This window comes from Mycteria americana, chromosome 4, assembly GCF_035582795.1.
Source record: "Mycteria americana isolate JAX WOST 10 ecotype Jacksonville Zoo and Gardens chromosome 4, USCA_MyAme_1.0, whole genome shotgun sequence".
NCBI lineage: Eukaryota > Metazoa > Chordata > Aves > Ciconiiformes > Ciconiidae > Mycteria > Mycteria americana.
In genome coordinates, this window is record NC_134368.1 from 385138 (window position 1) to 408748 (window position 23611).

Consider the following 23611-nt stretch of genomic DNA (forward strand, 5'->3'; position numbering starts at 1 on the left):
GGTGGGGGGCCGGGGGGGTGACCCCCACCAAAGGGGTAGGGGGGCTGTTCCCCCCCCAGGATGGGTGCTGGGGGCTGACACCCCCCCTCATTGCAAGGTGGGTGCTGGGGTCCCCCCCCGGGTGGGTGCTCAGGGCAGACCCCCAGGTACCGTGGGCGTGGGTCTAACCCGGGGGGTGCGCAGGGACCCCCCAGCTCTGCTTTCCCTCACCTCTAACCCCGGGCCCCCCCCCCACCGCCCCTCCCGGGGGGGGCAGCGCCCCCCGGCAGGGACCAGCCCTGGCCCCCCCCGGCCAGGGACCCAGAGCTGCCACCTCATTAATATGCATTAAAATTTATTTAACAGCCGCTGTGTCTGATGGGGGGGGGGTCCCTCTGCCCGGCCTGGCCTCCCTGGGGTGGGGGTCCGTGCCCCCCCCCGTGCCACCACCGGTGTGGCGGGGGCTGGGGGCACCGGCTCCCTCCCAAAGCTGCTATTGGGGTGCAAATGGGGGGTGGGGGGGATGGGGGTGAGCCGGGGCGGGGGGGGGTGTGCTGGGGGGGGGGTGTGGGAAGGGTCTGCGGTGCATGGGGCAGGGGTGTCGGGGGGACGGGACCGGCAACCGCGGTGCCACACGGATGCCCCCCTCGGGGGGCTGCTGGCCCCCCCGGCTACACGGCGTGGGGGGAGAGGTCCTCGTCCTCCGCGGGGGGGCTGGTGCCCCCGGGCAGCGGCGGGTGGGGGGCGTCGCGGGCCAGCAGCAGGGCGAAGCCTGGGCAGAGAGAGGGTTGGGGGGCAGAGAGAGGGTTGGGGGGCTGAGCCCGGCGCAGGGGGGGCCGGGGGTCCGGGGGTGGGGGTTCGGGGGTACCTGGCTTGGCCTTGTACAGGGGCTGTGGCAGGAGGATGCTGTCGCCGGGCTCGTCCCTCTGCAAGATGGGGGGGCCCTGAGGGGTGCCCGCGACCCCCAGCCGTGCCCAGCCCCCCCGCCCAGGGGACCCCCCCCCCCCCCAGCCCCATCGCCCAGCCCTGCCCCTGCGTCCGGCCCCGTCCTGCCCCCCCCCCCCCCCCCCAGCCTTCCCCCCCCAACATCAGTCCTGTCCCACCCCCCCAGCCCCATCCTGACCCCCAGGACCAGCCCCCCCCCCGCCTTGTCCCCCGCCTGCCCCCTCCCAACCATGGCCCCCAGCCCCACCGTACCTCTCCCGGGAGGGGGTCCCGCTCCCAGGGGGGTGGCCAGCCCCCCCGCTCGTGGCCCCCGATGCTGTTGTGCCCCGAGTCACCCCGGGCCGGCTCCTGCCCCACAGGCCCTATGGGGAGAGGGGCAGGCTGAGCCCCACGGCAGCCCCAGCGCCTGGGCTGGGGGCTGTGGTGTGGGACCCCCCCAGCCCCACGCGGGGGTCCCGGCCACCCACCTGGCTGCGGTCCCCGGGCTGCCAGGCGGGGGGGGCTGGGGCTGCGCGGGGGGGTCCCGGCCTGGGGCATCGGGGCAGGCACCAGCCCGGGCAGGGGGGACCCCCCCCGGGGGCTCGGGACCCCCTCGCCCGGCCCCACCAGCAGCCCCGGGGACCCCCACGCCGGGGGGCTGGGGAGGGGGTAGGGGTCCGGGGGGGGCCCCTCCTCGTCCTGGGGGGGGGTCACAGCCTCCTTGGCGCCCGGGGGGGGCTGCCAGGGGGGGCTGCTGGTAGACCCCAGCCCGGGAGTGCTGCGGGGGGGCAGGGGCTCTGCCCCACAAGTGCTGTCAGGGGACCCCGACCCGGGGGGGGCAGGGGGGCACCCCGTCCTGGGGGGGCTGGGGGGGGGCAGGGGCCCGGGCCCTGGCCGAGGCACGGCGGGGGGGGACCCTGTCCCTGCCCCTGTCCCCGCCGGGCTGGGGGGCCCCCAGGTGGCAGAGGGAGGGGTGGGGGCTGTCCCTATGGGGCTGGCCAGAGGGGGGGCCCCTGCCCCCACCGGGCTGGGGGGGGTCCCCATGCCGGCACAGGGAGGGGACCTTGTCCCTGTGGGGCTGGTGGCATGGGGGGGCCCTGCCCTGGCTGGGCTGGGGGGGCTCCCCAGGGTGGCACAGGGAGGGGTCCCCCTCCCCGTGGGGCTGGCGGGGGTCCCGGTGGGGGCATGTTGGGGGGTCCCTGTCCCCATGGGGCTGGGGGGGCTGCCCAGGGCGGCACAGGGAGGGGTCCCTCTCCCCGTGGGAGTCCCGGTGGGGGCACAGGGAGGGGTCCCCCTCCCCGTGGGGCTGGTGGGGAGGGGGGGCTGGGGTCGACACGGGCTGGGGGGGGGCGCAGCCCTGAATGCCCCGGGGTGGAGGGGTCCGGGCGAGGGCGGGGGGTCCGGCCGGCGGAAGATGAAGGCCGACTCCGTCAGGCTGCGCTGGTACCGCAGGAACGGCCGCCGGGCACCTGGGGCACGGGGGGGGGGGGGGGTCAGCAGCCGGCCCCGCCTGTCCGGGGGGCAGCGACCCCCACCGCCGCCCCGTGCCCCCCGACGGGCAGCGCCCGTGCGCCCGACCCGGCATCACCCCCCCGCCGTGGGGGCACCTACCGGGCCTGGTGCCGAGAGCGGGGGCGGGCAGTGGGGTGCCGGAGGTGGACCCCGAGCGCTCCCGCTGCCGGAAGAAATCCCGCGGGTTCTGCGAGCGCTGGGAGACGAGGACGGCCGCCTCCTGCCGACACCCAGAGACCCGTCAGCGAGGCCACGGCACGGCCACGCGGCCCCACGGCACGGCCACGCGGCACAGGACGGGGTGCCCGTCCCCGGCACTCACGGCCGCCTTCTCGATGGACTCGCTGCGCCGGCCGCGGTCCCGCATGGCCTCCTCGTGCTCCCGCTGCTGCTGCTCCTGTGGGGACAGGGACAGGGACAGGGAGGGGCGGGCAGCCCCCGGCCCCCGGCCCCCCCGGCCCCCCGGCCCAGCCGCCCCGCTCACCCATCGCGCCTTCTCCTTCCTCCGCTCCTCCGCCTCCAGCCGCGCCTGCTCCTTCCTGCGGGGCAGGGAGCGTCAAGGATCGGGGGGAGCAGCCGTGGGGCGCAGGAGCCTCTGGGTGCTGCTGGGGGTCTCTGCGCTCGGGGCCGCGTGGGATGGGGGGCACGGGGACGGGGAAGCCGGGGGTGCAGGGGGCTGGGGTCCCAGGGTGGGTGTCCACGGTGGGAGACCCCATGGGGCTGGGGGCACCGTGGGTCCCACCGTGGGAACCCGCGGCGAGAGCGCCCAGTGGGGCTGGGGGCACTGTGGGGCGCAGGGGGCTGTGGGTGCCACCGTGGGCACCGGTGCGGGGCTCAGGGGCCGTCCCGCGCCCCCGCCCTCACCGCTGCTCCTCGATCATCCGCTCCTTCTCCCTGAAGCGGAGCTCGCGCTCGGCCGCCTCCCGCCTCTCCTCCTCCATCCGCTCCCGCTCCCAGCGCTTGCGCTCCTCCAGCGCCCGCCGCCGCTCCTCCTCCTTGCGCTGCTCCTCCTCGCGCTGCGGACGCACCGCGCTCAGCGCCGGGACCCTCGCCGGCCTCGGCACAGGGCTCGGCACAGGGACCCCCAGCGGGCTCAGCCCCCGGCACCCCCACGGCCTGAGCCAGCAGCCGTGACCCCGGTCCCGGGGATGCCGGGGGGGGGGGGGGGGGTCGTCAGGGGTGCACCCAGCACCCATGCCCACCCGCCCCTCACCTCGGCCTGGGCCCAGAAGGAATCCCGCTTGGTCCGGCGGATCTCCAGCGCCGGGTTGGTCTTGCGGTAGTTGGTGCCCTGCGGGGACCGAGCTGGGGTCTCAGGGCAGGACCCCCCGGCCCCCCCCCCCCCCCCCCAGCCAAGGACCCCCAGGAGGGCACCGGGGAAGGGCGGGCGAGAGCCCCATCGCCCCGCCGGGTGCCCCCCTGGCCGCGGGCACGTCCCGCACCGGGACCCGACCCCCCCCCCCGCCCCCGACTCACCACCAGCTCCTGGGCGTCCGGGGGGGGCACCCTCCTGGCGAGGGGGGGTGCGGCGGCGGGGGCCAGCTGTGCCAGCGCTCGGCTCAGCCCCTCCTGCGTCACCTCCTCGGCGCGGCGGGCGCTCAGCACCACGCTGGCCTCCTGCCGCCGAGACGGGACGGCGTCACCCCCCCCCCCACCACCCCGTCCCGTCCCGAGCACCCATAGCCCCCCCCCCCCCCAAACAACGCTCCGCTCCCCCCCCTCCCGGGATGGATTTGCAGCCTCCCCGGGGGAATCCTGGCACCATTCCCTTGCACGCGCTCGCCGGCTCCAGATGTGGGGCTGGATCCAGATGTGGAGGGGGACAGATCCAGATATAGGACCCAGCCGGATCTCCAGGGGCTGGGATATGGGAGCAGAAGGGGGGGGGGGGGCGGGGGGGGGGGGCAGGATCCGGCACGGGGAAGGGGGGGGGCAGGGAGCCCAACCGCAACCCCGGCTCGTCGGCCAAGGCTGGGAACTGGGAACGTCGGCGTCTGAGTCAGCAGAGCCAGGAATGCACCCAGCGCGGCAAGCAAAGGTCGGGGCTGGCCGGGACGGGGCGGGGGGGGGACACACGGGGGGCACGGGACGCAGTCCCCAGCCCCGGCCCCCCCTTCAGGGGGGGCCGGGGCTGGGGACTGCGTCCCGTGCCCCCCATAAACTCACCCTGAAGAAAGCTCTGATGGCGGGCAGATGCCCGGCACACGCCTCACGCTGGGACTCGGGTGCCTTCTCCCCGACCTGGCACCGGCACGCACCGCTTAGGTTGCCACCCCGTGCCACGTCCCTGTCCCCCGGGAGCGGGGGGTGTGTGTCGTGTGTCCCGTGTCCCCCCCGTCCCCCCCCCGGTCCCAACCAAGCCCTGCACTCACCCAGCTGATGAGGACGATGCGGTGAGCGCCGGTGCTGGGGTCTTGGATGCGGCACAGCCCGTACATGATGCTGGTGGTGGAGAATTTCCCGGCCAGCTCATCCGGACCCCCGGCTGTGCAAGGAGGGGGGTGGTCGGGGGGGGGGGGGGGGGTTGGTGGGTGCAGTAGGACAACCCCCCCCCCCCGGTCACCCCCTCTTCAGCGTGGCTCCCCTGTTACCTCCGGAGTCCAGGAGCTTGAGGTCATGGTGCTTCTCGTAGGCAAAGATGGCCCTGGGGGGGGGGTGTCAGGGTTGGGGGGTCAGCGGAGCAGCACGGGCAGCTGCCCTCGTCCCCACAAGGTCACCCGTGGCAGGCAGCATGGCCACCGGGACGTCCACGGCTGCAGCAGGCGGTGGCCACCGACCCGCTCCGGGCAGCGCCGGCCGGTGGATGCCCCCCCCCGCCCCCGGGGGGCAGCGGGGCCGGTGGCAGCGGCTCTCCCGGGGGAGGGAGCCGGGAGCTGCCCCGGGGGGGGGGACGGGGGGAGGCAGCCTGGGGACCTGCCGGCCCGGGGACACCCCCCCGTGCCCCCCTCGTGCCGCCTGCCCGGGCTGAATTCGTGGAAGTGCCGCAGGCAGCATCCGCCCCGGGGACAATGGGGCCGCGGGAAGCGTCGCAGCGGCACGGCCCCCCCCTGGCCCCGGCCCCCGGGGCTGCCCCCGGCCCAAGCCCCTCCGGGCGATGCTGGCGATGCCCAGCACCGCGCTGGCACCGCACGCGGTGCCCGGGACCCTGCCACCGGCCAGGCAGACCCCGACCCGCTGGCCCCCGTCGGCCCCGTCCTCCCCCTGCCTGCCCAGAGGGAGAAGCAGCCCCGGCCCCCCGGCTGTGCCGGGACGCCTGCCCGGGGCCGGGGACCGGGGGGGCTCCGGGGCCGGGGACTCCTCGCTGGCGGAGGCCCTGGCCGGGCATTCCCCGCCGGCGCTGCTGCCTCTTTGTCTCCGCATGGCTCCGATTACACACGCATGTGGCGGCACGCCGCGCTCCACGCCGGCCGGGACACGGCACGGCACGGCTCCGGGAGCACACGTACAGCGTGGCACGGCGCGGCACGGCGCGGCGTGGCAGGGCACGGCAGGGCTCGGCAGGGCGTATCGCAGCGCGGCGTGGCACTGGCACGTCGTGGCACACCACGGCACGGCACGGCATGGCACGGCATGGCAAGCCGGGGCAGGGCACGCTGGCTGCACGCGGCAGGCCTGGCCGGCAGCGGGAACAGGCGCTGGAGCTGGGCCAGCCGCGCTCCAGCACCGCGGCCTGCGGGCCGGCACAGCGGTTCAGGGGCAGAGGCCAGCGCCCGGGCGGCCGGCGGCCTCGCGGCCCAGCCGAGCGTGCCGCTGCGGGGCGGCGAGGTGAGGGGCGGCCACGGGTGCCGGTGCCGCTCCGGTGCCGTCGCCCCCCACGCCGCCGCCGTCGCCCACCCGGGGCCCTGCCGGCGATGTCGGCCCGGCGAGGCGAGGCCACGCCGGCTCAGGCCGCGGCGCGGGGTTTCAGGGGGAAGCCGGCTCCAGCCCCGCGCCCGCGGCACCGTCCCGGGACGGGCGCCCGGCCCGGTGGGGACCGGGGACCCCCGGGGGCAGGCGGGACCCCGCTCCCCCCCCCCACCACCCCGCGGCGGAGGGCGGGGGCGCAGCCGGGCAGGGCACCCCGACCGCCCGGGCACCCGCGGGTGCCCCCGGCGCCTTCCCCGGCCCCGGCCCGCCCGGCCGCCGCAGCGGGAGCCGGTGCCGGGTTCCCGGCGGCCCCCGGCGCACCCACCCCCCCCCCCCCGCGCTGTGCCCCGGGCCCCGGCGCCGCTCCCAGCCCGGCGGCGGCGGGACCGGGCGGGGCGGGGCCGGAGCGGGCGCCCGGTTCCCAGCGCGGCTCGGCGGGCGGGGCTCAGCCCCGGGACCGCGGGCCCGTCCCGGCGCCCCCGGCAGCCCCCCCGCCCCCGCGTCCCGCCCGGGACCCCGGTGCGCCCCGGGCCGCCCCCGTCCCGGTGCCGCTGCCCGGTGCGGCTCGGACCCCCCCGCCGCCGCCCGCGCCCCGCTGCGCCGCCGCCCGCCCTGCCCGTGCCGCTGCCCGCTGCCCGCTGCCCGCCGCCCGGTGCCGGTGCCGGTGCCGTCCCCGGCCTCACCAGTTGGTCCCGGCCCGGGGGTTGCCCACGTCCTCCTTGGCCGCCAGCAGCGCCAGCCGGTGCCGCTCCAGCCCCGGGGCCGCCATCCCGCGCCCGCCGCCCCGCAGCCCCGCGGCCCCTGCGCCCGCCCCGCCCCCGCCCCGCCGCCCACGGGCGGGACCGGGCGGCACCGGGCGGGGCGGGGGCGGCGGCGGCGCCGGGCGGGCGGGGCGGGCGCGGGGGGACGCGGGGCGCGGCCGGGGCCGGGGCCGGGGCCGGGGCCCGCGGGGGAGCAACCGGGACACCGGGCGCTGGACGCGCTGGGTCCCACCGGGACGTGGGTGCCGTGCCAGGACCCTGCACTGGAAGTGGGTCCCAGACTGGGACGTGGGTGCTGGGCAGGGTCCTGCACTGGGACGTGGGTGCTGGGCAGGGTCCCACCATGGGACGTGGGTGCTGTGTGGAGTCCCTCACCGAGACATGGGTGCTGCACAGGGTCCCGCACCGGGACGTGGGTGCTGTGTGGGGTCCTGCACTGGGACGTGGGTGCTGTGCCAGGATCCTGCACTGGGAAATGGGTTCCAGCCTGGGATATGGGTGCTGTGCAGGGTCCCACCGTGGGACATGGGTGCTGTGCAGGGTCCTGCACTGGGCTGTGGGTGCTGTGCAGGGTCCCACCATGGGACACGGGTGCTGTGCCAGAATCCAGCACTGGGAAGTGGGTCCCAGACCGGGACGTGGGTGCTGTGCGGGGTCCCACTGGGACGTGGGTGCAGGTCCCAGGGTCCCGGTGGGTCGTGGGTGCTGTGCCGGGATCCTGCACCGGGATGTGGGTGCTGCGCGGGTGCCAGGGGAAGGGCACGCCGGACTGCGGGCAGGCTGCGCTGCCCAGCTGTGCAGGCAGGGCCGTGCGGGCAAGCCGGGGTGCAGGATGCTCCGCCGGGCAGGGGCTGGCATGGGGGGTCCCGTCCCCCGTCCCCGTCCCCCGTCGGACGCCAGCTGCCCCATCCCGGCGGAGCCGTGCTCGGCCCGTTCCCTTATTTGGTCACCGCGGCCTCCAAACCCCAAAGCCCCAGAGAGAGAAAATATTCGCAGCGGTGGCTGGAAAATGAGGCCTTGGGGCTGGGGGGGTCCCCGGGCCCACACGGATGTGGGCAGGGGGGGCCCGGGGATCCCCCAAGCCCAGGGCCAGGCCCCACATGCCCCGGGCCCCCCCTAGGCAAGGGCACCCATCTGCTGCGGCCACCGAGCCGCCATGGCCACCAGCCACGGCAACGTGACCACACAGGGCCTGTGCCACCCTCCCTGGGGGTCCTGGGGGGTCCTGGGGGTCCTGGAGGAGGGCTGTGGGTGCTGGGACAGGGGCAGTGCTGGGACACGGGCAGTGCTGGGACATGGGCAGTGCTGGGACACGGGTGGTGTCACTGGTATGTACTGGGGCACTCTGATGTCACTGTTTCCACTCATGCGTACTGGTGCTGGTGGTTTGTACTGGTGTGCACTGGTGTTCCTGGTGTCACTGTGGGGAGAGGCGGGCGCCAGCTGTACCGGCAGTGCGGTCTGCGGGGGGTGAACGGTGTCACTGCTGTCACTGCTGTCACTGGTGTCGCTGCTGCCTCTGGTGCTGCTGCTGTCACTGGTGTCGTGGCTGCCGCTGGTGTCGCTGCTGCCTCTGGTGCCGCTGGTGTCGCTGCTGTCACTGGTGTTACTGGTGTCACTGCTGCCTCTGGTGCTGCTGCTGTCACTGGTGTCGTGGCTGTCGCTGGTGCCACTGGTGTCACTGCTGTCGCTGGTGCCGCTGGTGTCGCTGCTGTCGCTGGTGTCGCTGGTGCCGCTGGTGTTGCTGCTGTCACTGGTGTCACTGCTGCCTCTGGTGCTGCTGCTGTCACTGGTGTCGTGGCTGTCGCTGGTGCCACTGGTGTCACTGCTGTCGCTGCTGCCGCTGGTGTCGCTGCTGTCGCTGGTGTGGCTGCTGTCACTGCTGCCGCTGGTGTCACTGCTGTCGCTGCTGTCGCTGGTGTCGCTGGTGTCACTGCTGTCGCTGCTGTCGCTGCTGCCGCTGGTGTCACTGGTGTCGCTGGTGTCGCTGCTGTCACTGGTGTCGCTGGTGTCGCTGCTGTCACTGCTGTCACTGGTGTCGCTGGTGTCGCTGCTGTCGCTGCTGCCGCTGGTGTCGCTGCTGTCGCTGCTGTCGCTGGTGTCGCTGGTGTCGCTGCTGTCGCTGCTGCCGCTGGTGTCGCTGGTGTCGCTGGTGTCGCTGGTGTCACTGCTGTCGCTGCTGCCGCTGGTGTCGCTGCTGTCGCTGGTGTGGCTGCTGTCACTGCTGCCGCTGGTGTCACTGCTGTCGCTGCTGTCGCTGGTGTCGCTGGTGTCACTGCTGTCGCTGCTGTCGCTGCTGCCGCTGGTGTCACTGGTGTCGCTGGTGTCGCTGCTGTCACTGCTGTCACTGGTGTCGCTGGTGTCGCTGGTGTCGCTGCTGTCGCTGGTGTCGCTGGTGTCGCTGGTGTCGCTGCTGTCGCTGCTGCCGCTGGTGTCGCTGCTGTCACTGCTGTCACTGGTGTCGCTGGTGTCGCTGCTGTCACTGGTGTCGCTGGTGTCGCTGCTGTCACTGCTGTCACTGGTGTCGCTGGTGTCGCTGCTGTCGCTGCTGCCGCTGGTGTCGCTGCTGTCGCTGCTGTCGCTGGTGTCGCTGGTGTCGCTGCTGTCGCTGCTGCCGCTGGTGTCGCTGGTGTCGCTGGTGTCGCTGGTGTCACTGCTGTCGCTGCTGCCGCTGGTGTCGCTGCTGTCGCTGGTGTGGCTGCTGTCACTGCTGCCGCTGGTGTCACTGCTGTCGCTGCTGTCGCTGGTGTCGCTGGTGTCACTGCTGTCGCTGCTGTCGCTGCTGCCGCTGGTGTCACTGGTGTCGCTGGTGTCGCTGCTGTCACTGCTGTCACTGGTGTCGCTGGTGTCGCTGGTGTCGCTGCTGTCGCTGGTGTCGCTGGTGTCGCTGGTGTCGCTGCTGTCGCTGCTGCCGCTGGTGTCGCTGCTGTCACTGCTGTCGCTGCTGCCGCTGGTGTCGCTGCTGCCGCTGGTGTCGCTGGTGTCGCTGGTGTCGCTGCTGCCGCTGCTGTCGCCGCTGTCGCCGGTGCCGCCGGTCCCTGCCCACCCCCTCCCCGCCGCCGGTGCCCCCGCTGGCTCCCGCCCCGCCCCCGGGTCGGGTGGGCGGGGCGTGGGGGGGAGGGGGCGTGTCCCTCCGGCCCCGCCCCTCGGGCTGGGCGTGGCCGCCGCCAGCCGCCAGGGGGGCGGGGGTGCGGGGGTGCGGGGGGGGTGCGGTCACGTGGGCGCGGCGCCCCCTGGCGGCGCTCCTTTGTCCGCGCGCGGGCGGGGCCGCGGCGGGGCGGGCGCGGATTGGCGGCGGGAGGAGGGGCGGGGGGGGGGCGGGGCGAGGCGGGCGGCTCGGCCTCGGGTTGGCGGGGCCGGCGGGGCGGGGCCGGCGGGGCGGGGCCGGCGGGGCGGGGCGGGCGCGGATTGGCGGCGGGGCGGGGCGGGCGGGGTAACGGGCCCGGGCGGCGGCGGCGGCGGCGGCGGCGCGGGCATGGGCGGGGGGCGGCGCTGAGCGCGGCCGCTCCGTGCGGGGCCGCTGCCCGAGCCCCGGCGTCCCCCGGCCCCGCCGGCGCCCATGGACCTGGACGTGGACTACGAGCGCCCCAACGTCGAGACCATCAAGTGCGTGGTGGTGGGCGACAACGCGGTGGGGAAGACGCGGCTGATCTGCGCCCGCGCCTGCAACGCCACGCTCAGCCAGTACCAGCTGCTGGCCACGCACGTCCCCACCGTCTGGGCCATCGACCAGTACCGCGTCTGCCAGGAGGTGCGGGGCCGGCGGCGCGGCCTCCCGGGGGGCGCGGGGGGGGCTGCGGGGCTGCCCCGGGGGGGGGGCGGCGGCGGGTGGCGGCGGCGGCGGGGCCGTGACGGCGGCGCTCCCTGTCCGGGCAGGTGCTGGAGCGCTCCCGGGATGTGGTGGACGAGGTCAGCGTCTCCCTGCGCCTCTGGGACACCTTCGGGGACCACCACAAGGACCGGCGCTTCGCCTACGGCAGGTGGGACCGCGGGCGCCCCGAGCCCCGCCGGCGGCACCCCGACCCCCGGCCCTGCCCGCCCCCGCGGGGCGTGGGGCCGGAGGGGGCCCCGGGGCTCCCGCCAGCGCCCCGAGAGCGGCTCTGGCACCCCCGACCCTCGGGGGGTCCGGGAGCGCACCCGCCCCCCGGCCGGGGGCTGCCGCAGAGCCCCGGGGGCACCGCGGCCCCAGCAGCGGGGCTGCGCCCCCCGACAGCCCCCGGCCCCGGGCGGGGAGCCCCGGGTGCTCGCGGCTTCCCCGGGAGCAGCCGGCACCACCCGTGCCCGGGCGCCTGTTTGGGGTAGGGGGGCAGCGCCAGGGCGCGGGTTGGGGTGCTGGGGTCCCCGCCTCCCTGGAGGGTGCGGACCCTGGGCAGGCGTCCCGTCCCGGCAGGCGCTGAGCCCCCCACGCCGTGGGGCAGAGCCGGGGGCTCTTTCAGCCGAGCAGGGGGGGTGTCTGGCCCCGCAGGGCTGTCCCCAGGGCTGGGGCCCTTCCCTCGGGGGTGCTGGGGCCCTTCCCTCGGGGGTGCTGGGGCCCTTCCCTCGGGGGTGCTGGGACCCTTCCCTGGGGGTGCTGGGGCCCTTCCCTCGGGGGTGCTGGCCCAGCAGTGGGAGAAGTCCCTGGGCCGTTTACAGCCCGGGGAGACTGGGGGGGCTGTGGCCGAGCAGTCACCGGCCCCCCCAGGCTCCCCGGGCTGTAAACAACCCCCCTTCCCCGTGGTCACGGGCACGTCCAGGCTCTTATCGCCCGCCGCACCACACCAGCGCGGCTTGGCAGGCCCTAATCTCCCCTCCACCCTGCCTGGGGCCGGGGCAGCCCCGCGGGGTGGGTGCGCTCCTGGCCGGGGGCTGCCCGAGGTGCTCGGTGCTGCCCGCCCCGCCGGGGCTGCCGGCTCCGTCCCCGCGGGGCGGTGGGTGCCGGGTCCCGGCTCAGGCCGGTGTCGCCCGTGGGTGAGCGGCGGCTCCCGTGCTGGCCGGGGGCCCACGGGAGGCGGCGGGTGGCATCTATCTTGGTCCCTGACACGGGCCCGGCTCCAAACGCGTCTCCTGGTCACGTCTCGGCGAGGCGCAGACTAAAAACAAACCAGGTCTGGGGCCACGTGGCTGCTCCCGGCCGCCTTATAAGGCCCTGGGGGCTGCGGGGACCTGGGCGCTGCTGGCACCTCCCGTACGTCCCCTGTCACCTTGCCCGGGGAGGCTCCCCCGAGCCGCTGGCGGTGCCGGTGCTGGGCCGGGACAGCACCGGCAATGGGACGGCACCCTGCCGGCCCCACGGGAGGGAGCCGAGCCACACACCGGGCGCAGGGAAGGGGATGGGGCGGCCAGGCAGGACGGTCCCTGCAGCCCTGCCCGTGCCGGGGGCTGGCACCCGCTCTGGCGCTTGCCTGGCCGCTCTCCGTGGGCTTCTCCTTGCACCCCCTCGTGTCTGGTCGCTGCCCCAGTGCTCCGCGGGGTGTTTCTGGGGCTAGGACGAGCCCTGTGCCGTGCCGTGCCGGTCCTGTGCCCTACCCGAGCCGGGGCAGCCCTTGGCTTGGCCGACTGTGGTGACCCAGAGCCGGGTGCCCTCGGCTGCCTCCTTCGTCCCGGCTGCCCCGTGCGCGGCGATGGGGCTCCCCAGGGCCGTGGGGCAGAGCCCGGCCGGGGCAGGCGCGGGGTCCCGGGGTGGGGGCAGCCGGCTTCAGCAACGGGCGTCCCTGGAGAGGGATGGGACCCCACTGCTGTTCCCTGGGCAAGGGGGGGTGCAGGGTGCGGCCCGGGGACGCGGGGTCACAGCAGGTCACGCTGGGGCAGGGCTGCCCTCACCCTCCTCTTCCTCCTCCTCCTCCTCTCCCTCCTCCTCCTCCTCCTCCTCCTCCTCCTCCTGGCCGCAGGTCGGATGTGGTCGTGCTCTGCTTCTCCCTGGCGAACCCCAACTCCCTGCGCCACGTGAAGACGATGTGGTACCCTGAGATCAAGCACTTCTGCCCCCGGACGCCCATCGTGCTGGTGGGGTGCCAGCTGGACCTGCGCTACGCCGACCTGGAGGCCGTCAACCGGGCCCGCCGCCCCTTGGCCAAGTGAGGCCGCCGCGCTGGGCGGGCGGGGGGTGGCGGGGCCGGGAGGGCAGAGGGGGACCGGGCCGCTCCGTGCGCGGTGACGCGGCCCCGCTCTGTCCCCCCCCCAGGCCCATCAAGCCCACGGACATCCTGCCCCCGGAGCGGGGCCACGAGGTGGCCAAGGAGCTGGGGGTGCCCTACTACGAGACCAGCGTGGTGGCCCAGTTCGGCATCAAGGACGTCTTCGACAACGCCATCCGGGCCGCTCTCATCTCCCGCCGGCACCTCCAGTTCTGGAAGTCCCACCTGAAGAAGATGCAGCGGCCGCTGCTGCAGGCCCCCTTCCTGCCCCCCAAGCCCCCGCCGCCTGTCATCCAGGTCCCCGACCCGCCGGCCAGCCGCGGCTGGGGCCCCGCCGCCCTCTTCTGCACCCCGCTCTGCGCTGACGTCGTCTTCCAGCTCCAGGGCGGCCAGCGGGTCTTCGCCCACCGCGTCTACCTGGCCACCTCCTGCTCCAAGTTCTACGACCTCTTCACCCTGGAGGGGCCGCGGGGAGGGGGCAAGGAGCCGGCCGCCCGCACCAAGAGCCTGGACGGGGAGCGGGGGGCCCTGGCCGAGGGGGCGTGCGCCCCGCTGCGGACTTCGCAGAGCGACGATGCCCTGCGGCCGGCGGCGGGGGACGGCGCGGCGCCCGGCGGCGGCCACGACCTGTCGGCCTGGGGCCGCGGCTTCGTCAGCATGCGCTGGGAGCTGGTGGCGGACCCCGTGGCAGGGCGGGAGAAGCGGATGGCGGTGGTGCGCATGGACCGGCGGGTGCAGGCAGAGCCCTTCCGCGCCGTGCTGGAGTACCTCTACACCGGGCGGCTGGACCAGGCCCGCGGGGACCTGATGCAGGTGGCCACCATCGCCGAGCTGCTGGAGGTCTTCGACCTGCGCATGATGGTGGCCAACGTGCTCAACAAGGAGAGCTTCATGAACCAGGAGATCACCAAGGCCTTCCACGTCCGCCGCGCCAACCGCATCAAGGAGTGCCTGGGGAAGGGGGTCTTCGCAGGTAGGGGGGTCCCTGGCCGGGGGGGCAGAGGGAGGGCTGCGGGGGCTGCCCCGGCCGGGAGGTCACCAGGCTCCTTCCCCTCCAGCCGAGCATCCCGGCTCCCACGGTGCCCTGCGTGGACCCGGGGCTCCCGGCCGCCCCGATTCCCCTCCCCTCCGCCGAGGCCGTCGTGGTCTGGGGTCCCAGAGCCCTCCTCCCTTCCCCGTGCCGTCCCCGGCACCCATGTGGCGGTGCCACGCTCCCCGGGCTGGGTCAGCCACGGCGGGGGCTGCAGGCGGTGCCTGGGGTGCGCGTCCCCGGGCCAGTCGTGTCGGGGCTGGGGTGGCCGAGGGGTGACTGTCCCGGTGCCGAGGCTGTCCCCTCGCCGTCCCAGATGTGGTTTTCCGCGTGGACGACGGGGCCGTGCCAGCGCACAAGCCCCTGCTCATCGCCGGCTGCGACTGGATGATGGCCATGTTCCGGGGAGCTTTCCGGGAGAGCTATGCCGCCGAGGTGAGGGGGCCGTGGGGGGGACGGCAGGAGGGGTGTCCCCGCTGGCTCTGCCACGAGGCTGCCGGGAGGACGGGCGGCTCTTGGCAGCACCGGCTCTGCTGGGGGCCGGCTCGGATGCCCCGCGGCCCTGGCACATGCGAGGGCTGTGCCGGGGCGGGGGGAGCTGTGCCGGGGCGGGGGGGCTGTGCAGGGCAGGCAGTGCCGGTGGCCGGGCAGGGTCCGTCCTTCCCGCCGAGCCCGTCCTGCTGCCGGTGGCGGCTCTGCAGGCCGGGCCCCCCCCAGACCCCCTGCCCCACAGGTCTCCCTGCCCGGCACCAACTGCGCCTGCCTGCGCGCCGTCCTCGACTTCCTCTACACCGGCGTCTTCACCCCCACGCCCGACCTGGACGCGATGGAGCTCCTCATCCTCACCAACCGCCTCTGCCTGCCCCGGCTGCAGGCGCTCACAGGTGAGGACGGGGCCCCCCCGGCCCCGGCCCCCGTTGACGTCACCTGCCAATACGATGAAGGCGCGGCGGGGACGGGGGATCGATGCGTCCCCAGCGTGTCATTAACGGGGACCTTACGTAAGAGCCGGCTGAGCCCCGGGGCGCAGGCTGGCTGCCGGGGCGCACGTCCCCGGTGCGTGCGGCCCCCCCCCCCCCCCGCCCCGGCGCTGATGGCCCCCCCTCCGCCCCCAGAGCAGTACGCCGTGGACGAGCTGCTGCGAGCCTTCATGCAGCGGGTGGAGATCGACGAGCAGGTGATCATCTACCTGGAGATGACGCAGGTAGGCGGGGGGCCGCCGCCGCGGCGCGAGCCCTGCGGCCCGGGGGGACGCAAGCCCCCGCGGGGCAGGCGCTGGCGGGTGGGGGGTGCGGGCAGCTGCCCAGCCCGCCCTGCCCCGCTCTGCCCCCAGTTCCACAACGCCCGGCAGCTGGCCGCCTGGTGCCTGCACTACATCTGCACCAACTACAACAGCGTCTGCCGCCGCTTCCCCCGCGAGATGAAGTTCATGTCCCCAGGTACGGCGCGGGGGGGCGAGGGCAGGGACGCGGGCGCGGGGGCCCGTGCGGTGCTTCTCTGACGCCCCGGTGCCGTCGCCCCGCAGAGAACCAGGCGCACTTTGAGCGGCACCGTTGGCCGCCGGTGTGGTACCTGAAGGAGGAGGACCTGTACCTGCGCTCCAAGAAGGAGCGGGAGCGGGAGGAGCAGCTGCAGCGCAAGCAGCACACCCGCAGCAAGTGGTGCTTCTGGCGGCCCTCGCCCCACGTCTCCTGAGCCGCGGCCGCCCCGCTGCGCCGGGGGCACGGCCGGGCCGGGGGGCCGCTCGCTCGGCCCCTCTCCCCGCCGAGGGCTGCCGCTCCCCCGGCTGCCGCCCGTTTACGCCCTCGCCCCGGCTGTTTACAGGCGCTGCCCGCCGCCGCTCGCGGGGTCGCGTCCCGCCGTGCCTTTCCCCGGCGCGGGAGCGGGGCCGGCCACGCCGAGCCGAGCGGTGCCGGCAGGGCCCCCTCCGCCCCGGCCAACGCTGGTGCTACCTCTGACCGAGCAGTATTGTGGGGCCGGGGGCTCCGCCGGCCTCCTCCTCCTCCCGGGGGGCTCCCCCCGCCCGTGCCGAGCGCTCCCCGGGCAGGGCTGTCTGGTGCTGTACCCCCCCTCCGCGACGCAGGCGGGGGGCCGAGCTGTGAGTGGGGCGGGAGGTGGGGTGGGCACGGGGGTCCCCGGGTGCTCGGGGGGCTGTAGGAGCTGCTCCTGCCCGGGGGGAGGTGGCCCGGCCCCCCCAGCTCATCTCTGTGCCTTGGACGCGTCCCCGCGGGGCCACGGGCTGTGTCCCTGTGCTGGGGCCCCTCGTCCCCGGCCCGGCTCTCCCGGGGTCCCCGGCCTGAACTGCACAACCATTTTTACACTTTTTTACCCCCGCCCCATGAGCCCACTGGCCCTCGGGCCCCCCCGCCCCAGGGGCCCCCCCGGCACGGGGAGCGGGGCTGCCCACGCCTCTCAGCATCGGCTGTTTTAACCTTTAATAAAGCCTTTTGTAACTGGGGCGGCCTCTGCTCTCCCCCCACCCCACGGTTCTCGGCCATCACCCCCCCGTGCTTCACCCCACCCCCCCCCCCCCCCCCCAGGAAGGAGCGACACGGGGGGCTGCATTCAAGTGCATTTATCACAGGTGGGGGGTACACAGCCCGTGGGGGGGCAGGGAACCGGAGCGTGGGGTCTGACCTATAGCGGGGGGGACACGGCCTGGGGGGGGTGGGTACAGCATGGGGGGGGCCCTGGTCACAGGTGGTGCGTGCTGGGGGGGACGCAGGACTGGGGCACACGGGGGGGGCTGTGCCCCATAGCACAGGGGAGCAGGATCCCGGCCACTGCCCTCGCCCCCAGCATGGCAGGAGGGGCTGGGGGGGGGGCAGCCCCCGGGAGGGGGTTGGGGCGCAGCATCTGCCCCCCGCGCCCGGCACGGCCTGGCCTGGGCAGGGTCAAAGCTGGGGGGCGCGGGGCGAGAAGGGGGGTACGGAGCGGGGGGACGGCGCGGCAGCGGCGCGGCTCTGCCGGCGGTGACCCGGGGGGTCCTGGCGGGGAGCGCGGTGCGGCCGCCTCTGCCTTTTCCAGCCCAGGAGCGCAGCCGCGGCCCCGCGCGTCTGGCCAGCAGCCCTGGGGACGCAAGGTCCCACGGGGACGCGCGTGTCCCCGGGGAGGACAAGAGGCTCCTCTCCTCCGCCCAGGTAACTCTGCCGCCCCGGGGGAGGGCGGCCCTGTGGGTGCTGCACCCATGAGGTGCGGCCGCCGCCGCCGCAGCTGGGCCCGGCTCTCCCGGCCGGAGCAGCGTGTAGCGCAGGTCTGCCCTGGCTCCTCTCCCGCCTGGGAAGAGGGGAGCCGGTTCCGCTCCCAGCCACGCTGCCTCCTTCCAGCCAGGAAGGGCTGGGGGGGGCAGGCGGGAGGAGAGCGCCCGGCCCCGGGACCCGCTCGGGGTCCGGCGTAGCCAGAGCAGCTCCGAGCCCGCGTTCCCCGCGCGCGGACGCACCGTGCCGAGGGCCGGTTTGCTTTGGGAGCCAGGGGACCCTGGCTCAGCTCCACCTCCGCGCAGATTTCCACCCCGCTGGGGGCGCAGCCCTGTGCCGCCGCTGCCCGGGCCGCGTGGAGCGGAAGTCGGGGGTCTGTGCTGAACCCCCCCCTTGCTTACGGTGCCTCGGTGCCGACGCCCGGCGGTGCCGGGGTAGCCCAGCTCGCCCGGCGCGGCCCCGGCGCTGCCCTGGACAGACCCCGCAGCTGGCAGCCTACGCCCGGCCGTAGCGGAAGATCTCGCTCAGGTCGTAGCCGGTCACGGCGAAGGAGTTTCCCTCGGGGTCGCAGAAGCGGGCGCCGCAGACCTGGGTGTCGGTCACGCACTCGGCGTGGCAGTGCTCGATCTGCAGCGGGGAGAGGAGCCGGAACGGTGGCCCAGGCTGAGGGAAGTACAACCGGCCACGGGCAGCAGCCCAGGGACCTGCCTCGGGTCCTGCTCGCCTGCGGAGGCGTTACCTCGGGGCTACAGGCAGGCAGGGACGGCGGGCACGTGGCCGGGCCAGTGCACCACGGCTTGAGCTTGCCATTTCGGGAGCACAAGAACCATATCCCGGTCAGACAGAGCAGCCTTCCCGGCTTGAACCTCCGCCAGTCCAGGACAGGACCGGGGCTCACGGGAGGAGGAAAGAGGAGAGCTGTGCCACCCCACGGCAGCTCAGACGGGGCCAGAGGGGTTCCCACCGAGCAGCGAGCCCCTCTCCGTGGCCGCGGTGCCTCACCGGAGGCTGCAGGACAGAGCAGCACCCGCGCCGCAGCCCCGCGCGACAGCGATGGCTTGGGGGGGTGCCCCGTGCTTGCCCCGGGCTCCCCAGCGAGGGCTGCCACTGCCCAGACTCACCTCGACGTCGTCCGTGTCCGGGTTCCTGCCGAGCTTCCAGACGTGAACAAAGGAGTCCTCCGCGCCCGAGAGCAGCTGCAAAGGCGGCGGGACAGAGGCCGTGGGGACCGGGAGGCCGCAGGGCTGCCACGGGGCCGGCAGTGCCGCGTGCCGGGGCAAGGGAGCAGCCCCTGCCCGGCCTTCCGCAGGCTGCCGCGCTCCAGGCCGGAGGGATGCCGGGGCGGGATGCTGCACGCAGGCCGAGCCGCCCCGGCGCAGCCAGCCGTACCTTTCCCGTCTGCGGCGCCAGGTCCAGGGCGTAGATCCATCGCGCGTGAGCGTTCACCTCGGCACGCAGGAGGCCCGTCGCCGCCTCGTACAGCCGAATCTGCCCGTTTCCGTAGCCAGCGGCCACGATCCCGTTCCACAGCTTCACGGAGGAGCAGGCGCAGCTGGGCACAGGGGCACGTCTCACCTCCTCCCCTCCCGGCTGCCGACCCGCGCGCTGGGGGCTGGTGCCGGGCGTCCCCCTCCCGCCACCCTCCCGTCCCTCGCGAGACGCCGACGCGGTCTGGCCGGGGAGGTCCAACACCACCCACCGACGGGACCCCGCTGCGTTGCTCCGTCCCCCTCGGGCTCACCCAAAGGCCGGGATTTTGCTGAGCAGGGCGAACTCCTCTCCCACGCTCCAGACGCAGAGGGTCCCAGCGTCGTCGGCAGTCACCAGGTCACCAGCCCCCTCCTGCAAAGTAGAGGCAGGTCGGCCTCCGCCCCGGCACCGCTCGGGGCGGCCGGCTCCGCCGCCGGCAGCGAGCAGCTGACTCACGCCAGGCAGGAGATTCTTGCTGCCCCGCTTGCCTGTGCCGCTAAAGCGGCTGCAAAGCAAAGCCACAGCCTGCAGCAGAACAGGCTTAAAGTTTAACAGCTCACAGAAACTGCTGACACGTTTTGTGAACAAGCGAGGCTCGGCTGTGCTCGCACACGGGCATCGCAGTTCAAACATGTCCGTGTCTGGCAACGCTAATTACACACAGGATACGCTTATAGGAAGCGTTACCGCACCCCCTCCCGCTGCGCCCCGGTCTCGGCACTCTTCACCTCGCGGGCACCTGGGATTTCACACGCCAGGCCCCGTCTCTCGCTCGCCTTTAACAAACCACGGTGCAAAGTCCGAGAGAGGCGCGTCAGAGGACAGCCACCGCAGACTAGATGACAGCACGGCTTTCACGTAAACAAGCTCCATATCCAGGCTAATTGGGAACCGGTTCTAGGCAATTAATTTGTTCAGGGGAGTCCCAAACGCAGAGAGTTAAATGTAACTAATTAGAGAAAGCACAGGAAAGTGCCCTCGTTGGGAAGGAGGCAGCCAGTAACGAAGCAGCCAATTAGCGCGTCTGCGGAGCTGTCAACCAGAGCGGAGCCGGAGCAAGCCCGTCCTGGTCGCAGGCTGTGCGCTGCAACCAGGCGAAGTTCTCTCGTCTGCCACGAGAAAGGTCACCGGCGCGGCTGCCAGCTCGGGTCGGTCATCTCCCTCCGCTGGCGAGGGGGAAAGGCTCATCCCGGCAGCTACCGCACCGGCACGGCTCTGCCCTCGGCTTCCTCCCCCCCCCCCCCCCGGCGTCAGCCCCCCGGGCCTGGCTTGGGGAGGAGAAGCAGGGTCCGGTACCGGCAGCCGGCGCCCCGGGATGGCTCCGGAGACACGGGCGTGACGTGTCGCGTGCCCTCCTCCCTGCGGTGACTCGCCGCTCCGATGGCGGGAGCGTTAATTTTAGCGTGGGTTTATTCACGGCTGGTTTCGCTCATTTGCTCTTGTACCACAACCGGCCTTTAGCTTCAACAGCTCTTGTGCGCTCCGGCACTCAGCCCAGCGGGTCAGGGGATGCTCTGGGCCGGCAACGAGCCCCGCTCCCGCAGCCGCGCTGTGTGCGGGGGGATCAGCTCCTTCACCACCTTTGCTGCCCCTCTCTGCTTCGGCATTTCTGTTCCCAGAGCCCGGGTGCCCAGGACTGAGATTCAGTCCGCTGAGAAACGCGGAGCCCGAGGTGCTAAGGCGGCAGAGACCGGCTGAACGCCGACGGAAACGGGGACAGCGGGAAAACTGACGGGGTGGCTGCTCCCAGCTGCCTGGGCAGCAAAGGGAACAGCCCTGAAATACCCCAGTGCAGGGGTGCAGCGTTTTAAACTGCATTTGACTGCAGTTTGCCTTAGCTCGAGACGCCACGCTACGCCGCGGCGGGACGGCTCACAGGCTCTTTGGAGCGAGGGCTAAGGGAGCGGCCGTCCCAAGCCACCTCCTCCCGCAGATGTACCGCGCCCCGACAGGGGAGATCCCCCTCGTGCAGGGACAGCCACAAAAAACAAGGTCCCTGGTGAAGGGAGGGGTGGCAGAGCCACCCGCTGCCCTGCACCGTGGAGAGCGGCCAGCTCTGGGGCAGCTCTGCCACGTCGCAGCCCCCCCAGACCTCGCCTGCAGCAGGGATCGGGCTGGCCACGGAGAGCACCGGTTCCCAGGGCGAGGGGCCGCACCCCGGGACCGGCTCAGCCGCGGCCAGGGCCTGGGCAAACCTCAGCTCCCAGAGCCGGCACCTGCGTGGCGTCCCCGAGCCAGCCGTGGGGCCGAGGGGAGGGCTGGGGTCCCCACCGCCCCCCCCCCGCCCCAGTGCCAGGGACCCCACCGGCTCCTCTGGCCCAAGCGGCTGCCGACAGCGCTGACCCCCCACGTACCGGAGCCTGGCCCAGCTCCGCCGCGATGTCGGTGATGGCGTCGCGGTGCTGCTCCAGGACCTCGCTCACGGTGATGTTCGTCCCTTTGGGGGGGATGTCAAACACCAGCACCAGCCCAGAGGACGTCCCTGCGGGCGGGCCGGAGGAGGCGTCAGCAGGGGCTCGTCCCCCTCTGTCCCGGGAGCCAGCCTCTGGCTCCCGCCGCGCCTGCAGCCGGGCCCCTCGCTCCCCCCGGGACCCCCTGCCTACGCGGGGCCGCTCCTACGAGACGCCGCTCGCAGACCCGCCCCTCCGCGCAGCGGAGAGCAGCTCCCCGCGAGAGCCGCGACGCAAACCCAGCCCCTTCGGCTGACCCCGCGTGGTCACACCGTCCCCGGGCCCCAGTGACGCCCCCCGCCAGCACCACCCTCCCTTCCCCTCCTTCCCCAGCCTCCCGGGCCTGGCTCACCCACGCAGACGAAGCGTCCGCCAGCTGCAGCGATCCCTCGAGCAAACACTGCTTGTGCTGAAAGGAAACCGAGAGCCGGTCACGACCCGCGGCAGCTCCCAGGAACCGGGAGACCAGCGCGGCGGCCTGAGCCCGCAGGCTGCCCGTTCCAGTGTCATCTTTAGGGCCGGTCCCATAGCTGCCGCGCTGGGCCCCTTCCGAGCGCCGTTGCAGCCCCCCCGGGCCCCCGACGAGCCAGTATCGAGGGGTCAGGGTGACGCTAGGACCTTTTCCAGACCCTTGTGCTACGCTGCTGCGTAGGACTGTCCTGGCTCGATCCTAACCGGGCCCGGGAGCAAGGCCGCTGGGGTCTCTAGGCCAGGAGGAACCGGGCTGCACTATAGGGATCCCACACACATCCAGGGCAGGAGAGCGGGCAGAGGGGCTGGGGGGGCTCCTCGCTGCGGGATTTACCTGGAGGATGCTCCGTGACGTCCAGCGCGTGCCAATAAACCATGATGGAGCCATCGGACTCGTACATCTGGAGAGAGAAAGCAAGGGGGTGAGGCCTCAGAGGGGCGGGGAAGTTTCTCTTATGGCTTCGGGCTCAACCGCTGCCCCAGGAGGTCTCCAGGAGAGAGCGACCGCTCTCTGGGTACGCCGCAGGACCTCCAGGAGGGTCCCCGCGCCCCCGGGCGCCCGGCTGTCCTCACAGCGAGCCCATCCTCCCGGCATCGCGACTTCGCTTCTCACCCTCCGGGAGAAGCGCCTCACCTGGATCCCCTTCTGAGAGGTCAGCACCAGCAGGACCCGCGAGGGCAGGACGCACCAAGCAGCCTGGAAGGAACGGAGGCTCAGCAGGAGGCCAGGGAGCGGAAGTCGGGGCAAAAGCCCCCCTCTCCGCCTTCCAGGGGAGGGACAGCCCGCAGCTGCCCGCGTGTTTCTGGCTCCTGTCACGGGTTATGGGTCCCTACCGTCCTCCGGGACCTCTCCAAGGTCTCACAAACCTTCTCAGGAGGCTCCTGCCCTCTCCCCCTCCCCGTAATGGGGACACCGCGGGCTCCTGCTTCCGCCCCGCCGTTCTACAGCCAGGTGCACCGGGCCGGGAAGGCCCTTCCTCCCCCTCCGCAGCTCCGCTGCCCCCGCCCTGCGCTCGGCGGTCGGCCCGTTTGGGCCTTGCGGTCGGCGGGTCCCGTCCCCCCGGGTCCGAGCAGGCCGGCGTCAAAGCACGGACCTCCGCTAAGGCCAACGCACCCCGCCGCGGCGAACGTCACCCTCGTGGGGGCACAGAAAGCAAAAGCGAAGGCGGGAGGCGGCGTCACGGCAAACCCCCGGCGCCCCTTGTCACGCCGCTCCGCCCCGACCCGCTCCCGCCGGCCCCGGCGAAGCCGCCGGCAGCACCGCGCGCCGTCCGCCCGGCGCCCGCGCTCCGGTCCCTCCCCGCCACCTCCTCCGCGATCGCGCCGGGAGCCGTTTGTCGGCGTACGGGGCCGCTCCGGCTCCGCTTTGGACCCCGGGCGGCGGAACCCGGCGCCGGGCCTGCCGGGAGGCCGCGAGCGAGAGGGCGGCGGCCGCCGGCTCGCCCGACGCCCCGAGCGCAGGCCGCGGAGCGCCCCGGGAAGGGGCGCGGGCTCCCCGGCAGCCCGCAGCCGGTACCTGGGTGAGCACGGAGGCGCCGACGGCCATCCCGCCCTCCTTCGCCTGCAGCTGCCGGTGGGAGAAGCCGAGCCCGTCGGCGGCGGCGCTGACCAGGCCGAGGCTGGGGCCGTGCACGGCGCCGAAGCAGGCGGGCTGCCGGCCGGGCAGGCGCAGCACGCTGAGGTTGTTGTACAGGGCCGCGCTGCTGCTCCTCAGCGGGATGCTCTGCTCCCTGCGGTACATCCTGCGGCGCCGGGCCGGCTCCAGCGGCGCCGGGGCAGCCCCGGGGCGCCGGCCGCGCACCCCGGCCCCGCGCACCCCGGCCCCCGCCGCCCGCCCCGCCCCGCCCCGCCCGGCCCA

At 74.5% G+C, this 23611-nt stretch overlaps 4 protein-coding genes across 7 annotated transcripts; 1 reads left to right on the forward strand and 3 right to left on the reverse strand.

Moving 5' to 3' along the window:
• Positions 1 to 321: 321 nt before the first annotated feature.
• Positions 322 to 7030, reverse strand: LOC142408714 (uncharacterized). The gene is made up of 15 exons (XM_075499285.1): positions 6945 to 7030; positions 5872 to 6873; positions 5007 to 5059; positions 4788 to 4900; positions 4582 to 4656; positions 3892 to 4032; positions 3629 to 3706; positions 3280 to 3431; positions 2900 to 2954; positions 2738 to 2812; positions 2515 to 2635; positions 1392 to 2372; positions 1177 to 1286; positions 848 to 905; positions 322 to 751 (listed from the first exon to the last, which is right to left on the reverse strand). Exons 1-15 carry the CDS (start codon positions 7028 to 7030, stop codon positions 651 to 653), a joined length of 3201 nt encoding a protein of 1066 aa, XP_075355400.1. The 3' UTR covers positions 322 to 650.
• A 363-nt stretch (positions 7031 to 7393) lies between these two features.
• On the reverse strand, positions 7394 to 10583 carry LOC142408715 (uncharacterized). The gene is made up of 4 exons (XM_075499286.1): positions 10498 to 10583; positions 8397 to 10173; positions 7602 to 7815; positions 7394 to 7410 (listed from the first exon to the last, which is right to left on the reverse strand). Exons 1-4 carry the CDS (start codon positions 10581 to 10583, stop codon positions 7394 to 7396), a joined length of 2094 nt encoding a protein of 697 aa, XP_075355401.1.
• LOC142408791 (rho-related BTB domain-containing protein 2-like) lies at positions 10505 to 16622 on the forward strand. 4 transcript variants are annotated; one of them, XM_075499362.1, is made up of 9 exons: positions 10505 to 10773; positions 10899 to 11002; positions 12890 to 13075; positions 13183 to 14108; positions 14482 to 14600; positions 14899 to 15049; positions 15286 to 15369; positions 15499 to 15604; positions 15691 to 15860. In XM_075499362.1, the coding sequence occupies exons 1-9, from the start codon at positions 10582 to 10584 to the stop codon at positions 15707 to 15709; spliced, it is 1887 nt and encodes a 628-aa protein (XP_075355477.1). In that variant the 5' UTR covers positions 10505 to 10581; the 3' UTR covers positions 15710 to 15860. The 4 variants fall into 4 exon arrangements, with proteins under 4 accessions (XP_075355477.1, XP_075355476.1, XP_075355478.1 ...); XM_075499361.1 differs by having other exon boundaries at positions 10508 to 10773; positions 15281 to 15369; positions 15691 to 16622; XM_075499363.1 differs by having other exon boundaries at positions 10519 to 10628; positions 15281 to 15369; positions 15691 to 16622.
• A 769-nt stretch (positions 16623 to 17391) lies between these two features.
• WDR54 (WD repeat domain 54) lies at positions 17392 to 23561 on the reverse strand. The gene is made up of 9 exons (XM_075499369.1): positions 23270 to 23561; positions 22388 to 22450; positions 22088 to 22154; positions 21635 to 21691; positions 21187 to 21314; positions 19104 to 19204; positions 18752 to 18914; positions 18484 to 18558; positions 17392 to 17989 (listed from the first exon to the last, which is right to left on the reverse strand). The coding sequence occupies exons 1-9, from the start codon at positions 23492 to 23494 to the stop codon at positions 17858 to 17860; spliced, it is 1011 nt and encodes a 336-aa protein (XP_075355484.1). The 5' UTR covers positions 23495 to 23561; the 3' UTR covers positions 17392 to 17857.
• Between the last annotated feature and the right edge of the window lie 50 nt (positions 23562 to 23611).